We start from the raw sequence: 17,570 nt of genomic DNA on the forward strand, positions 1-17,570 counted from the left end.
TCTTGATTATTTACCTCTCCAGTTCCAGCTGTTGTTCTACAGCCCTCCCCAGAGGCACCACTGTACCGGTGCAGGTGGTATTTAGTATGACAGCCAGTAGTGTGAAGGTAAACAAACAAGGCATGGTTCACATTTCATATAGCTCCAGACTCCATTGCTCCTGCTATCACAATGTTTACTCTTTTGCCCACAGTGGTGCGGTGTTGCCTCACTGTGAGAGAGGGCTCAGCTGGGTAAAAACAGGCATGATGGTGCTCACTGAGATGCATTCACATCTGGATGGAAATTGGCCTACATGTTTATTTCTATACTCCATTGACTTGCAAATTAACATCAACTGTTTTTTTTTTTACGTTCTGGAAAACAGTCACCGTATGTCAAAAATGAGATAACGCAAATTATCTTCAGTTAACAGACTCGATCAAAGATAACCAGTTTAATCATTTGCAGTCAGTGTTCTGTGTACTTGAAGTCTAACAAACACATTAAACACATTTTTCCTCTCTAATAAAACATCTGCAAAGCCTTTTCCTAATTTTTTGGGATGTTTTGAAATCAGGATTTTTTAAATTACATCTGCGTCTCTTTTATTGGTGCCTTGGTACCTTTTATGGAGGCCACATTCACTATGCCGTGAATCAAACATGAAAACATTACGGTCTGCTGATTGGCTCCCAGAGCTGTAAACAAAAAAGAGTTTCTGTGACTGACACAGAGAGACACTTGCTTAGAGATTTGGGGACTCTAGACAAAAACAAGCATGAATTGCATGAATTGAATGAATTTGGTCCCTTACATGTGTGTCTGATCAAGCTATTTCCATGTGGGTGTTTTTAAAGCTTTGTTTATCTGCTGCTTAGAGCATGTGTCAATTTTCAATATAAAGCCAGTGTAGTTCCCTTCATCTGCCACCAGGGGGCAAACAAACATGTAAAGCTGGAGCTAAACCTCTCTCTCATTCACAGACAGTTAGTCATACACATAACATAACAACATAACATTTTTCAAATGGAGTATTTTTCAAACATTTTTGTAAGTCTTTTCAGACCAGCTGTTTATTTTTCTTGAGATAAGAAGACCATTAACCTGGTATCGTTTGAAAATGCCTTTATAATGCAAAGATAATTAGAAAATTATTTTATGATTTCGCAATAATGGGATTAAAAGAGCAATTACAGTCACAGCGTCTTTCTAATCAAACTGATTCCTCATCTTACTCTCTCTTTCTCTTTCCCACTCACTCATAAACAGTTTCTCTGCTGTAGAAATTGGGTCAAATCAGTGACTCACACACACAAACAGATGAAGTGTTTCATTTTAGAAAATGACCAAAGGCCAGATAAAAACAGGCAAAGAGACAACATTTGGGCCCAGATATACAAGCTCTCTGTCTTGTCAGTTCATTTATGGTTAAGGAACACTGCACGGAACACATTTCATAAGAAATTGTATTGCTCAATGTTGACCAAAAGTTTTTTTAGAAAGAGTCATAGGCCTACTTCACATTCGCCTCCAGGCTCAACTCAAACAAGCCACTGCATGTGTTGGTGCTATTTGCCTCAGAAGAGCTTGGCTTGAGCTCCAATCCATAACAGTTTCGTTTCTGTTTCTGCCCATCACTGCACAAATTAGCAAATGTCTACATTCTATCATTGTGTTAGCATAGTTTTATTGGTAACAGGCCAAGGCTATGTCATGTTTACATTATACCTGACAAAATTGTCTGTTACCATCCAAGTCCGCAGATTTCCAAACACCCTCTGTAATATTGTTCAAATAGTAAATGTGTGGACCTCCATTCAGAATCCATCAGAGCTGGATTTCTGGCCTCATAATGTGTGTGATATGAGTATCATGATACAAGTTCCTTTGAAGTAATGTAAGACCACCTCTGCTGCACACACTGTTACATAACAGACGTCTTTTTCTTTCCAGATGACTGTAACTAACACCTGAAGATGAAACCCAGGGACATTTGACTGTGAAAATACATGGGTAATTATTACACAACCATTCTTTCATGTAACCCCCAAACTATCTCATTTGTTGAGACGTAATATATTTGGTAATATATTTGATATTCGAGCAGGGTCGTCAGAAGGACACAGCCAACGATACATACAGCTGAGGGACGAATAAATCAGGATCTAATTCAAACACTGTCTTGAAGCTCTTGTATAAATTGGACAGTTTAGCCACATTTGGTTCAGAGGTGTGCAATTTGCATATGATTTTTCATGCTAAACAAAAACGTACAGTGCAAATATAGCAGGTGTCTGGGAGGCTTGTAGTGTGCTCCACGGGTCAACCCCAATTTACCAGTGACAGGTTATTTTCTACAGAGAGAATATTAATATGGGACAAATGTGCAAAACCGCAGATTACATTTGCTGCCAGCGTTTTAAAATGATTTCTCTCTTCTTGTATTGGTGACAACTGTGGGTGAGGTTAAGGAAAGTTCATGGTAAGGATTAAAGAAAAAGAAGATTAAAGATTAAAGACATTAATTGCAAGTCTGTCACTTGACAGGAACTCTAATTTCCACATGTAACACACACCAGTCAACCGGCAGAATTTAGCAACATTAAATACATGAAGCATTGGTGAATAGATGTGTCTGGCATTAGCTTCATTTCTAGGAACATTGCTGGCAGGTTAGAAAAAAAAACCTTCAAAAATATGCAGATTTTTAGCATGAATGACACATCAGGTATACAGTGTGCACATCTCCAAAGACCACTCATAAATATGTAATATATAATTTTCAAAAGATTTTTATTAAAAACGTGAAATGCTGGATTTAATTTCGGGGAAAACAGAGCACTTCATTTGTTAGCCTGTGCCTCATGGTTGATAATTACAAAGTCCAACTAAAAATCTTTCGATATTATCAATTTGTCGGTAATTTGAATTTATTTTCAATTTCCTTACTTGACCACTCAGTGTTTGATATCCCAACCAGATGATCTTGTCACAAAAGGGACACAGTTACAGAGACAGGGACATCATTCAGCTTACTGTAATATGTTTCTGTTTTTATAATGATTATTCATTATAATCATCTTAAAAGTAACAACTGGATTGTGACACACTACTGTCTACCGTCATGAGCTTGACTCCATGACATTTCCTCAAACGTATTCACACATGAAGTCTTCTCCTCCCCCGACATCTCAAAATCAATTTTAAAAAAAATAAGGAAAAAGAGAAACAAAATATGAGGAATTTTGAAAGTGGAATTATTTTCCCACTATGTTTGTTTTTATTTTTCAGGTACATGAAGTTTACGAATGGATGGTTGCAATAACAATAACGTTAAATCAGTTTCACTGTTCTGTCTACAGCATGTGAGACAGCTCTGTCCTTATCTACACTGTGAAACCTTTTTTGTTTAGTACTGCGTGCCAAGTGACGTTTCTTATACATTGATGAATGACTTCTTGGACATGTCTCCTTTCTTGTGCAAACCTCTGCATCAACATATCAGGTTGTCTGACAGGAATGCTGAAGACAACGCAGCGGATCATCTCACAGCCTCAGTCCAACTACTATTGGCAGTGGACCATCATCTCCTGACAAATGATATTTGCCATTAATCCATCAGGATTTTTTTTCATAATGGACAATTACAACCAGATTTACAGATAATCACAGCAAATTCTATTTTTTTTTTCTTGTTGAAGTTAGAGGTTGCTTTGCCAATGAACATGCATAGCTCAAACCCACACAACTTGCAAGGAACAGTCACAGCAAGACCAGATCTGCACAAAAAGGACTGAGGCAATTTGTGAATAAATCTTCACAAATGTTATTCAAATGAATAGATTTACAGCCTCCTAGGTGGCAAATCCACTGTATCCCTTTTTATGCAACAAAACGCATAGTGATGTTGCTCTGTTACTGAACAACCACAGTCAACAGCAGTATCCTGCAGGCAAAGGCAACAAAAAAAGGGGCAGGTCCATGAAATGCATCAGTTGAGGATGGATGGGAGAAGTGGTGAGAGTATAAACAGTGAACCGTGCTATCAGATGTCCACTCAGGCACTCAAAGCTCATTAATATCTGTCAGAGTGTTCAACAACAGCAAAAAAAAAAGTCCATGTGAAAAGAAAACAGCAACCTATTTTCAGGATTTTACAGGATATGGGTGGATATGCGATATGACATTGCTGACAAGTGTTTTAATGCAAAGTTCCTGAGCTGTCAGAAGACAATAGGGCTGAAGGGATGACTCGTCATGTCTGATTCTGTGCAACTGATGTTTCATACAACAGTCAAAGACAGAATCAAGTTCTTGTGAAAATACTGTTGAGCGTAACGGAGGGCATCAACAAGCCTTCATTGTTAAACTTCTATGTTCCCATGTGCAGGTATCCCATTTAGAAGTGCATAGGTTCTCTATAAATAAGCAGGAAATATTGACATTAGACTAAAACACACTTAATTGCACTAAATTGACACCCATAAAACTGTCTCATTATAATGACCCCTAGGCCTATATCTTCCAGTTATCTTCATTGGTATATGCACCGTCTGCTGGCTCTGTGGCACCTTCCCGGCAGAACCAAGGTGTTGATGACGTTGGAACTTCGGCACTTTGCACTTTGTTTCTTATTATTAATTAGCTATTTAATCAGATTTAAAATATGACTCTTTCGGTGCAAGTGCAATTCTTTGTAACTTTTTATATTTTATTTTAGCCTATTATCATTGTTATTCCTATGTAAAGCAAATTGCACCAACTGAACGAGGATCAAGTCTCAGATACTGATGCTCTATTCTGTCCCCCTTTTAACATTGTTTGTCTTAATATTGTTGACTACATTTTTCACATGTTTTTATTTTTTTTTTATCATATTCTATCCCCGAAGCACTGTTTGCCCAAGACTAACTTCATTGGTGGGACAATAAAGTTTATTTGATTTGATTTGATTACAATAGAGTCAAAAGGACGATTCGTCATCATTTATTATCACATAGATTTGCCATTCATTTTTAATATGCAGGGACTAATTTCCGGTTGGTTTCTTGTCAGTGGTGAGGCTTGGTCAGATTTTGGTAAGGCCAGGTGAACTTTATACTGAGATACAATGTTTATGACTCGAATAAAACTTTGTGTAACATCTGCAGAGGACTTTCACACACCATTAAAAGTAAATGAGTAACAGAAGCCTGTCACTTTCATCACTTTCATTTTTATACTTGTAATATGAAACATACATAAACTCAAAAGACCAGGGACAAGGATCACATTTTACCTCAAGGCAATACTGTTGGTTTCTGAGCCATAAAGAACAAATCCAAATAAAACAGAGGCAGGACAAAGTGTCTGTGCATAAAATTCATGCTTCATTTGATCAGATGAAGTTCAGATATTAGTTCACAGCAAGCTTACAAACTGTGAGTCTGATACTTCTTATAGGAGAAATTCATAATGCACAAGCCTTGTACATATATTGTACCTTTGGACATGGAGAGGTTTCAGGATGTGTTATCCTCTTCAAATATAAATTGTCAGGATGTCCTCAACATTGTAAATAGGAATTATTTTCAGATGCCATAACATCAAAAACGTCAGTCGTGCATAAATGATGGTAAACCATTGCCTGTCATTAGCCCAGAGAAAAAAGATGGCTGTCTGAGAAATATCAATTATTCTATTTTGCATGTTTCTTATGGTACATTACTTGCACCAGTATGCAATAATGATGTTCGATGTGTGATTGAAGAAAACCTGTAGGCCAAGAGTTCAGAGGAAGTTTTTACAGTTGATGCGTCAGAGAGAAAGCGATAACCGATGACAGCAGATGAACCGTGACATGGCCACACCAAAGCTCTCAAGGTGTTCTGTCTTATTGTCTGACAGGCTGACTGTGTTTCCTCGGATCACATGGTCGCAACATTTCACTGCACCTCACGCTTCAGGATTGATTTTAAGATTATTTTATTGGTTTTTAAAGCTCTTGGTGGTCTTAGTCCTACCGATTCATCAGAATTACTTTTAACTTATTATGAGACATCCAGGTCTTTTACTATTTCCTAAAATCAGATCAGAAAAATACAGTTACTTTATTTATAGGTTATATTATAGTCTATTGTCTATAACTGTTTGACCAATTAGTTTATTTATAATTAATTCATTTTTACCCCCATTTAATTAAGTTGTTTTAATTCGGGTTTGAATTTATTTAAGTTGTCATTTTCAATTTTTGAAAATGAACTTTGTATTTTATTTATTTATTTTTTAGTCCCTTTTATGTATTTGGTTTTACTCATTCTCTCGTGTTTCCTGACTGTACATTGCTTAGAGAGGAATAGTGCTTCTTTTGTTTTCTGTTGCCTCCTTTCAAGTGTGTATGCATGTGTTACGTGTGAGATTAAGTGTGTGTCTGTGGTGTTCAGTCTTCCTTTTGCTTTGTTTGCTTGGTTTTACTATATAAAGCACTTTGTGTGTCTTTTTTTCTGTGTGAGAAGTGCTGTATAAATAAAGTTTGACTGATTGATTAATTGATCAGCTATTGTGTAAAAATGTGTTGCTGGCGCAATTTGTCAATAATATCCACACGGTTACATATTCTTACCAAGCGAATTCATGTGTTTGGCTCTTTTCCTGGACTGTAGATGGTAGATATAGACAACATTGTCTAAGTTTATGGTGTCCTCCTCCTCCCTCCTTATCGATACCAAGCCAATGGAGGACAGTGTTTCCGCTTGTTCAGTATCAGTCATAAAGGTGTCCAAACAGGTAACTATTGTGGACACAGTGAAGGTCATTACAGCCTGTGTCTTGGGAATGTGGGTTAGTTTTAGGAAAAACAAGACAGGCACTAAAGTCTCCTCCACAAAATGTGAGTATGTCAGTGACTTTGTATTTAGATTTGCACTATGAATGTAAAATTCCTGTGCATGGCTCCTACAGTCAACATGTCAAAGTGTCACACACTTGCCCCCCGATGCGTCCATTGGGTGTATGAATGTGTGTGAATGGTTAGTTCCCACGCTGTGCCTAGTGCTGTATGAATGTGTGTGTGCAAGGGTGAATGTGACCTACAGTGTAAAGCGCTTTGAGTGGTCCAAGAGACTAGAAAAGCGCTATATAAGTCCATTTACCATTTACCATACACAGTTTCATAGTGAAAGCAGATAAAAAACAACACATATAATCATTTATATTCATGTACATGTGAATCGTATCCATATTGAGCTAAATAGTAAGTCATCATCATGAATATTAGATTTATATTTCAAAACGACAACCTGGTATAATGGTTTGTGCTTGAGACATCATTGAGCAAGAAGATACAAATACCTGTTAAGTTGTTTATGTTAACACACTCCTATAGGCTGAGGATCTCTGTAGAATAAGACCTAACAGTTTAATCTTGGCACCATATTGGTCTGTTATTTCATCCTTTTTGTTAAAACCTGTTATTAAGCACAAGAATTTCATCAACTGAATTTTTGGATAAAGGTTAAGAACAAGTTAGGTAATGGAGAGAACACTGCCTTCATTCAACAGTGAGTTTTGAAGATGTAATATTTCTCAATATGTAACTGTCAGAGCGAGGGACTGTTAAGTGTTTAAGAGGATAGACTCCAAGTACAACAACCTCAGGCAAACGTGGGAACTGAACTATCTGCTTCACATTAAATCTAAAAATCTAAGAAGGAAATCTAAATGATATCTAAGAAAAACACCTTTTTATATTGTAAGAGTGCACTCATCCACCCACCACCCAGATACATGCTTGGGAATTTCCAACTTCTTCAGAATTGAGGAGATGTCATCATCAACAATGCAAAATCTGTTACTGCACTTCAGTCATATGTATGTTTAACTCGTTTTCTATAGGGGACATATATCGTAAGGACACACACAAGTCTTCCTATGTTGATCATGAATTCTTGGAGAGGAAAAAAAGAAAGAAAGAAAAAAACGGCCGCAGTGCACAGGTGGTAACCTGAGACCTCCCCCTGAGTGCTTATAAGGAGGCTTCACCTGTGGTGGAGGAGGAGAGACACATGAAGGGAGATTCAAACTACACCTGGAGCATTAGAGGTGAGTGTTGACATATGAATAGAGACATTACAATCTGTGGTTGTCAGCAGTGAGGTTTTTAGAGAAGAAAAATAATATTTGCCAATGTGTTCCAGTCATTTTGATCACATCAGATAAAACTCAATCATAGAATTTTAAAAGGTTTTCCATATTCGCATTAATTTGATTAGCATTGTCTTGATTTCCTCTTTTTTCATAACTTGTGACTGCACACCTTAATTGATATTATAATAATTATCAATTCAGATGATTTTGATGTGAATGCCACATTTTTCTTTGTGATTTAGATTTTTTTTCTTTTCATTAATAAAGTAATTCCATGTTGTCCAAAAGACAAAAAAACATTTAAATGCAAGAAACTTTAATAGATATTAAATACAAATTTGTTCATGTAAAAGAACAATGACTGCTTAAACAAATCCTACATGAAGGAGACTGAGATGTGGAGTGGTGGCATTAAAAAGAGTTATTAAGATTTAAGTTGCATAAAGACAACAGAGAGAGCTGGTGTAAACCATTTGTTCAAGGTCCAAAGTATCGGCTGGAACACGGAAGGTGTGGTTGGAGTGGAGGAACAAGGTGATAAGACTAATTGCAGGTAAACATCGTAATAATTCTTTGCATCCATCTGTCTTCTTTTCCTCCAGAGCTTCATCCACAGATTTCACCATGAGGTGCAGCGTGCTGTTTTTCTTCCTGAGCCTGTGTCTCTGTCTTGCACTTGCACAAGGTAAGGGACTGTAAATGGACAGCTGATGGTGTCATATACAGCATGCAGTAGATAACTGTGAACACATAGCTCAAATAAAATGAGGGTCAGTGAGGCTGTTTTATCGCCTGCGTGGGTAGATGTGTCCTCACTGTGTATTTATTGCAGCTTCAGCATTCCCTGATTGAGTCAATTGCCATTAAATTATCCGGCTTGATTCATTGCACTTCATGTTGTATATGTTGTGTAACACCGGATTTCTGATTTTTCCCGACCCCTCAGTGTCCTATGACGACTGCTGTCTGAAATACGTGAAAAAAATGAGCCAGGTCGCTCAGAAACACGCAGTGAAATACAGGATGCAGGAGACAGATGGAGGCTGCAACATCCGTGCTGTGATGTAAGTCCACACTTTCACCACCCACCAACTTTACAAAGGGAGCTCATGGTTTCCTCATCAGGACAATAACACCTGTTTGTATCAATCGCTGTTCAGATTCACCATGAGGAAGGGGCGAGTGTTTTGCACAGACCCCAGGGAGAAATGGGTCGAAGACCTGCAGAAGAGGATTGACAGAAAGATAAAGAAGGTGAGTCTGGTGGGAAAGTGGGTCTTCATGTTATCAAGTCATGTGCCAGTGATGGTATTTATTATGTTCCAGAGATCCACAGATTTAAAAAAAAAAAACACCTGATATAACAAATATGTCTGTTCTGAACTTTTATTTAAAAGAAGTGGGGACAGGTTTTTAATTGTTTTTCTTTGTTCTTCACAGCACCCTCCAAAATGGGAGCACAGAGGCTGAAGGCGATAGGCTGCTGGCCTCGCTGACCCCATATCATTCAGTGAGATGCAGTTTATACTTTTATGGCCTCTGACCGGACGGCAGTCAAGGAGGCCATTTTGTAGCATTACTTTCGCTTTTGCTCTGCAACGAGTTAAGGGTCAAAAGCTTGTATAGAGTCGCAGCAGCACTCCTGGGGATCGGGCTGCTGGTGGCGAGTGGTCTTTCCACACAATATGTATAAATACTTTCAAAAGCGTGGTTGATAGGACTGATTGTGGCCGTTTTCTTGCCTGTTAAGAACATTTAATGCTCAATAACATGTGATTGTATGAATGGTGACGGAGTGGAGTTAAATGTAAATTATCGTCTGTAATGTGTGCCATATGGAGAAGCTCAACTCTTAATTTCTAAATTGCTAAAATGTAATGCATTTGTATTTAGCTTTTATTACAGTATATGTTTTCATAAAAGCATTTTAGCAATAAACTGGCTTTTCACACTGTTTTGTCTTTTACTGTTTCTGGTTGTTTGTTAGATTTGAATTTATCATATTTTGTGAGTGACATTATATGAGAGGGATATTTTTCCCATATCAGTTCATGATTTTCCTCAAACTCAGATGCTATAGGGCACATTCAAGAGTTTATAAATGACCCAGATTAGTATACAGTGATAATAATCATTTCTCTTTTCATGTGCTTATAGCTGAGCTCTTTTTAAGAACTTTAAACTTTATCTATTTTCTTTTCTTTTACTTGTTAATTTTTCTTCTAACTCTGTGTTTTATGCTGTTCTTAAACAAAAAAAAAAGTTTTGTCTTTACGTAAAGCACATTGAGTTGCCTTGGTATGAAATGCGCTATATAAATAAAGGTGCCTTGCCTTGCCTTGCCTAATATAAACTCTTTACAATGTTTGCATCACCTGATGTTATCATGATTAAACCCAATGATAACATGATCAGTAGATGTATAACTCCTCTCACCATAATAAACCTTTGAAGTGGCCTCAATGCCACAGTTTTAACCACCAATAACCATGATACAGCACAACAAATCTGAACTCACTCTTGACATGTAGGCAGCAATGTACTGTAAAGTAAGTAACACATTCACTAGACTTATTGCTTATTCACATCTGCAATAACGTCACACACTAAGCTCTTGTTTATGAGCTGCTCTCAGAATACTGGGATCCATGTAATTATACATTTCATACTCTAAAACCTCCACATTTTCCAGATATTCTTCTTGAGCAGCATGAGGATATTTTGCTTCAGCTATTGAATCTTGCAGCGTCACTCTTAGTTTTACCACACACTAGGACTTTGACTGCAGTTGATTTGCTTTGCACAGGATGCAGAGCTAATTAGATCAAACTATTAACAAATTATACTGGAAAAATCCCATGATTAAATGTTCCAGTGCAGTGCACAAAAAAGTGAGTGAGAGTTCCTGTGAATTCAAAGTGCTCATTAACAGTATCTGGTCTGACATGCGCTGGATTTACTGGGTGATCTTATGTGTGCTCCTCTTATGTCCATGGGCATTCACAGGAACTGCCAGGACACGCAGCCGATAAAATCAGTCTCTGACTAATACTGTGTTTGATGTTGACGTGTCTCTGTAGATTGACGACTTCCCTACATCGATGCCTTGCAGTGGCTCGGTGCTGCAAACTGTTAGAAATGTGCCACAACAGCAACATTATCATCATGGACTACAAGCCTGTGCAATGCAGTGTATAAATTATCTGATGTTAGAGGGCGAGAAGTCAAGATATCTTCTCAGACACTGTAGTACACGTGAGTGAAAGTGACTGTTGTTAAAAGTAGGGCAATTGGTATTTAAAAAGCAGAGAATTCCCCCCGCACGAAGGTTAAAGGGATAGTTCACCCTAGAATGATATTTCGCTCATTATCTACTCACCCTCATGTTGACTAAGGGCTGGAAGAATTATCAGAGTCCTCCGTCCCTTCTCTGAGTTACAGGGGGTCTTGGCGTCGCAGTGCATTTCAATGCAACGGTTGCAAAGGGACACCGGAGCTCTTCGTAAAAAAACACACACAAAAAAACATCCAAATACCTCCATGATGCTCGTATGTAATGTCCGTCTTGTGCTGAAGCCCCAAATTGCGTAATTGTCCCGAAAAAAATTAAATAAGTCTATATTTTAAGCTTGTTTGTAGCGGAAGCTTCTCGAAGCTCCTCTTCCTGGTCCGTCCAAATATCGCGTGATTTGCGCCGGCGTCAGTGCGGTGATTCGCAGTAACCGCAATTTGGGGCTTCAGCACAAGACGGACATTACATACGAGCATCATGGAGGTATTTGGATGTTTTTTTGTGTGTGTTTTTTTACGAAGAGCTCCGGTGTCCCTTTGCAACCGTTGCATTGAAATGCACTGCTACGCCGAGACCCCCTGTAACTCAGAGAAGGGACGGAGGACTCTGATAATTCTTCCAGCCCTTAGTCAACATGAGGGTGAGTAGATAATGAGCGAAATATCATTCTAGGGTGAACTATCCCTTTAAGTATTTGTTTGCATTGGCCGCCAACTTTGCCTAAAGGTACATGTGACAGACAGCCTGATAAATACCTAATAACTACTGTACCAAGACATTAAGAGCATATAGAGTACTGATGGACATCCACATTTCCATTGAGTGTGATGAGCAGTGGTCAAAGAATTTGGTTGTGGTTTGAAAACATATTGGTGGAAAGGCTTTGTTTCTTCTTGAGTGGATGTCAACCATTCCTGAAATATGTGCTGTGCTCTTTACTTCTGCATGCTGAGACACACAGAAATAACTGGCTGGCACCAAGACGAGAAACTTAAGCCTTGTTTCATCAAAGGGAAAAACCATGAGAGGAAAGTATGAGACTGGAAATCAATATGAGGAAAAGTCTTGACACTGACACAAATGGGATGTTTGAACACGTACAAGTCAGTAATGGCGAAAATAAGATTTTGATATGTCGCTGGAGGATTTAAAAACACAGGTAAAAGCGATAAGGAACAGACTTTTGTTTCCTGTTGTTGTAACTTTGCCTTCTTCATATGGAAAGTTTGAATTTCATGTCAGCAGAAAGTTTGGTGCCAGAGATAATAACGTTGATATACTAATACATCACGCTTCAAGTCTAGAGTCTAGAAAGGGCAAAAAAAGATTAAAGCATTCATAAAACACTGCACACCACAGAGTCTACTGACAATGTATTTATTGCCTTAACATTTTATACCCTTTTATCCCTACAACTGTCAAAACAGAAACTTTCCATCACAGTGAGCAGTCAACTGTATTTACAGCATCATGAATAACAGCTTGTCTTTGCTCTTAAGTATGATGGAGATATCTTGCAGCTCTGTAATTATTTACTAGTCCATTCAAGAGTTCAATAGTGAAGGTGTTGCACACAAGTAAGTTCACCGTGTATAGGTTTCAGGACATGTCCTGAGACCAAAATAAACATGTTAATAATTATATACAGTATGTACATAGAATTTTCATAAGATTTAAATTACTGTACAAATTCCATGGGTAGAAATACAGTATAATGTCTTTTTGACATAATTGTTTTCTTCTCAATAGAAGTAATTGAAAAACCTATAGTAAACAGTACAGTACAGAATTTCAGAAATCATATTTAGTACTGTAAACAAGAAGCAAAACTAACAAGCATGTGAAATTTCATTGTATAAAAGCATGATGGCAAGAACAACATTTCTAATTGATTCATTTGTTTACTGAAAGGCTATTTCATTACCAATAAGTCTATTATTTCCATATTCCTACAATACAACTGTATCGCCAAGATCAAAACATATCTAAGCTTTAGGAAAGATGAATGAAAACCTGAACATAAATATTATTGAAATCCTATATCATATCATACACCATCTATGGATGGAAACTAAATCCAACTGCATTTGAAAATGTCAGACCCCAGGATATTTAAAACCTTGCTATGTTCCTGTTTGACATTTCACTCATTAGAAATACAAAACATTAAAGAAGGGAAAAAAAACTATGTGGTTTTATTTCCACATTCCTGTCTCTTTACTGAAAGATGGATCTGTGGTTTATTGTCAGCCCCGTTGAAATTTCATTCATGCTCAGTTGGTTAAAATACAATACACACTTCAAAAACGCTTGATGTTATCTAAGTGCAGACAATACTGCCAAGTATGGTCACAGATATGCTACTGGTCTACACATGATTGGCGTCAGCAAAGGAGCATTTACTCACATCAGCCAGACTCAGATCTGAAACATTGTTCTACTGTTTTAGATCAACTAAAAACACAGAAGAACATTAATACAGCATTTTTGAACAATTGCCTATTCGCTTTCTTTCCGATGGTTAGATGAAAAGAACAGGATCAGGATGTGGAGCTGGAGCCAGAGGACATTAGCTTAGCTTAACTTAGCTTAGCATAAAGCCTGGGAAACAGCTGATCTATCTCTCTCCAAATGTCAAATACATCTTAACGCACCTTCAGAGTTCACCAACAACCATGTTGTATCTGGTTTGCTTGACTATTTCTTGACAAGCAGAAACTGGTCGCCTGGAAACCCATGACAACAAGACTGTGGGAAGTCACTGAACCCAACTGTTCACCAAACGTGGCCAAAGCCCGTCACTTCCCCCTAGAACCACTGATAGTGAGGTGCTGGTAAACTGTTTTTTTTTTTTTTTTACCTTTAGAGAAGCTCAGGTGACTTTTCCCCCTTGTTTTCTATCTTTTATGACAATCAGAACCCCCAGGCTCCAGCTCCATGAACACAGGTATAAGGATGGTATTGATTCTCTCATCAAACTGTTTGGGAGAAGTTAAATAAGAAAATGTTTCTCAATGTTGAATTATTCTTTGAAAAAACCAAACTACATGATCATACAGACAACAGAGTGGCGTTTGTTCAGCTGGCTGTCTGAGCCCGCTGTCCATCGCAGTCTGTTCTGGGACTCCCTGGCGCACAAATGGCTGTAGCCCACGGCCTCCACGGACCTCCTCTTTTGGATGCGATGCAGTAAAATCCGGTAAGTCCCGGTAATAGGGCTTTTTATGTCCAGGTTGTTGTTGAGCAGCTGGGTCCTGGTGATGCCGAGGTCCTCCAGCGCTGCTTTCACATTTAGCTCATCTGAGCTGAGGATGTAGTTAGGCTCAACCAGATGGGAAGGTGTCGGGCTATAAGAGGGGTAGGCCTGCGGATACTCAATGCCTCTCATCCACTCACTGGACATGATCTGGGCCATAGTGAGGCGATCAACAGGCGTCGGCCTCAAGAGGCCCTGAATGACCCGCTGGCATGACTGAGATACAAAGGAGGGGATGGTGTAGGAGCCCTGCAGGATGCAACGTCTGAGCTTAGCTGTGTTAGTGGCCTTGAATGGCATTGTGGCAGTCGTCATGAAGTAAAGTAGGATACCCAGCGCCCAGATATCTGCAGACTGACCACTGTAAGCTCTGTCTTTGAACAGCTCAGGGGCCGCATAAGGCGGAGAGCCACAGAACGTGTGCAGGACGTCGCTGGGGCAGCAAACTGTGCTAAAACCAAAGTCACCCACTTTAATACAGTAGGTGCTGGTGTAGAAAACATTCTCAGCCTTCAGGTCCCTGTGGACAATATTGTTTTCATGCTAGGAAAAAGAGAAAACGGACACGTATTAAAGACATTCATTGACTGTAAAGGCAAAGCCACATAACAAGCAGTAATTTCAAGTCTATTCAATAACTCTAACATACTAACATACAGTCTCTGTTAGTAAAGTAGTAGCTTCTGGTCTCTGCTGTTGACTCACCATGTGTTTTACTGCAGCCAGTATTTGGGAGAACACAAGTTTACTCTCCAGGTCCGAGAGGCGCCCCCTGGTGCTGATGCGGGAGAACAGCTCTCCTCCACTGGCGTACTCCATCACCAGGTAGAGCCGCTTGAACGTCTCCACCACCTCATACAGGCGCACTATGTTGGGGTGGGCCAAATTCTCCATGCAGGAGATTTCAGAGGCGAAAAGCGTGTGGGAGTGCTTGTCCAGACGCACCTTATCCAGGATCTTCACCGCCACTCTCTCTGTCAGATCAAGACATTGACAAAGGCAGTTAAGCAACAAGTAGCACTTTTTCCCCTATTGTTTTATTTCAACACTCTCATTCCTTGTGATGTGACTCATTTTGTTTTCCTTCCTTCTTTTGGAGGAAGTTTATGACATAAACTTTCTCCAACTCAGAAATGCATGCTCATGATCAGTTACACAAGCTGTACAGTGTAGTCTGAGACGGCTGAAGGCTAACACTGTGGATTATAGGTGGCTGCTTGATGAGATTATCTATTGTCTTCTGACACGTGCAGTGACCCAGACTGGACTTGCTGTCCCAAGATGAGCTCACTCCAGCAGTGTCTTATAAGTCATTATAAATTCAGGATGAGGCACGTGCTATTATGTATTTACTGTCTGGTCACAGAGTCCATCCCTCAAAGCCAATAGCAAACTAACAAATGTCTAAGATATAGGGCTGTTGGAAAACTGGAAGACATGTTTCCTTATTATTATGAACACTGAGCCAGTCTCACAAGTGCATGAGCACCAAAATAGCAGCTAAAATAAAAGCATGATGTATTCCCATTGCAAAAAAAAACCTACAATGCCCATAATATCATCATGTCATATATGTTTGTATATACTGTACAATCTGATTAGAAACAAACAGGCTTGGGTCTGGGAGCCACTGGAGATGAAGATGGAAATGATGGAGGGATAGTCTAATGTTAGCTTTGGTCTTTTTGTGGCCTTTGTAAACAATAGGATAAATAAAATATAGAATATAATCTTAACTTGTCCCATAAAGTGGGAGATATCAAATGAGATCCAAGCTGAATTCAATACATAAGGGGATGACGTCTGACATGCCACCTAATATGACCATGTGCAATCATATTCAAATGTTTTCCAGGAAATGATAAGAAGAGGTGCAGCCATCCCTGGCCAACATATCTGTAAATTATTGGATCAGTTTATTGCATTTTAATTGTGCCAGTTAGAAACACAAGTGATATCAATTATTGTAACCAAAACATGAAATAATATATCAACCTTGACCATTGCCCTGTGACCAAAACATGTCAGTCAGTGCTAAAAGGGTTTACATAGAGTCACATACCTGATCAGTGAAGCTGTGAAAAAATAAGGTACAGAAAGACATTTTGTACAAACTCTCAGTATCTCACCTTTGGTCAGGTCATGTTTGCCCAATCTAACCTGGGAGAAGTTTCCAGAGCCAATCTCCCCTCTCAGATCGTAGAGCCCCACCCGTCGTCCGAATATCAGATCATTCATCACTTTTTCTGAGTGGTTCAGATCATGGAGGGCCTTCCCCAACGCGGTGCGCTGTCCCGAATCCTGCTCCTCCGTATTGTTCTCCTTCACCTCCAGCTTTTTCAAAGACTTCGGGGAAATCAGGTTGATGCTCTCCTCCTGACATGAGGCCGTCTTCATGTGGCTCCCTGAGATGGAGAAAGTGATGAAGTTGGTGTCATGCTATTGCATTATATTGGGTCTAATTAAAGTGCACTTTTATCATAACATCCAAAATTGTACATTTAGAGATGAGTCAGTACTTACATGCTTTGCCTTTTATGTTCTTCTTGCTCCTCTCTGTGTTGATGGCGTTATTCCTGTTGTTCAGATACATGATTCCTAAATCAGATACCACGGGATACTCTGCTTTCCTTTGTAATCTGAGTTTGGGGGGGATTTGCGAAAACGAAAAGTTGGTAAATTACGAAGAAAACAAATTTCCACCAGACAAAAAATGGGGAAAAAATGATACAGGATGCATGATTTGGATATAAAACCATCTGCATGCATCTGGAAAAACTCTCTCTCTCGGATGCTCGGATGCTACCTGTCCAGGTACTGTTACAATCCCACTGCTCTTCCTCACCGGCTCTCAGCGTGTGCTGCAGTATTGTCTCCTGATGTATAATCCACAACTTCCAGCTGTAATCCCAGAGT

At 39.0% G+C, this 17,570-nt stretch overlaps 1 protein-coding gene across 1 annotated transcript; it reads right to left on the reverse strand.

The window, feature by feature from the left end:
* Positions 1-14,441: 14,441 nt before the first annotated feature.
* On the reverse strand, positions 14,442-17,247 carry LOC311000542 (serine/threonine-protein kinase NIM1-like; the record flags this gene model as incomplete). The annotated part of the gene is made up of 4 exons (XM_083991281.1): positions 14,442-15,197; positions 15,360-15,628; positions 16,784-17,059; positions 17,178-17,247. The coding sequence occupies 4 exons, from the start codon at positions 17,245-17,247 to the stop codon at positions 14,442-14,444; spliced, it is 1,371 nt and encodes a 456-aa protein (XP_083847407.1).
* Positions 17,248-17,570: the final 323 nt, after the last annotated feature.

Source organism: Trachurus trachurus, assembly GCF_905171665.1.
Source record: "Trachurus trachurus genome assembly, chromosome: 17".
Lineage (NCBI taxonomy): Eukaryota > Metazoa > Chordata > Actinopteri > Carangiformes > Carangidae > Trachurus > Trachurus trachurus.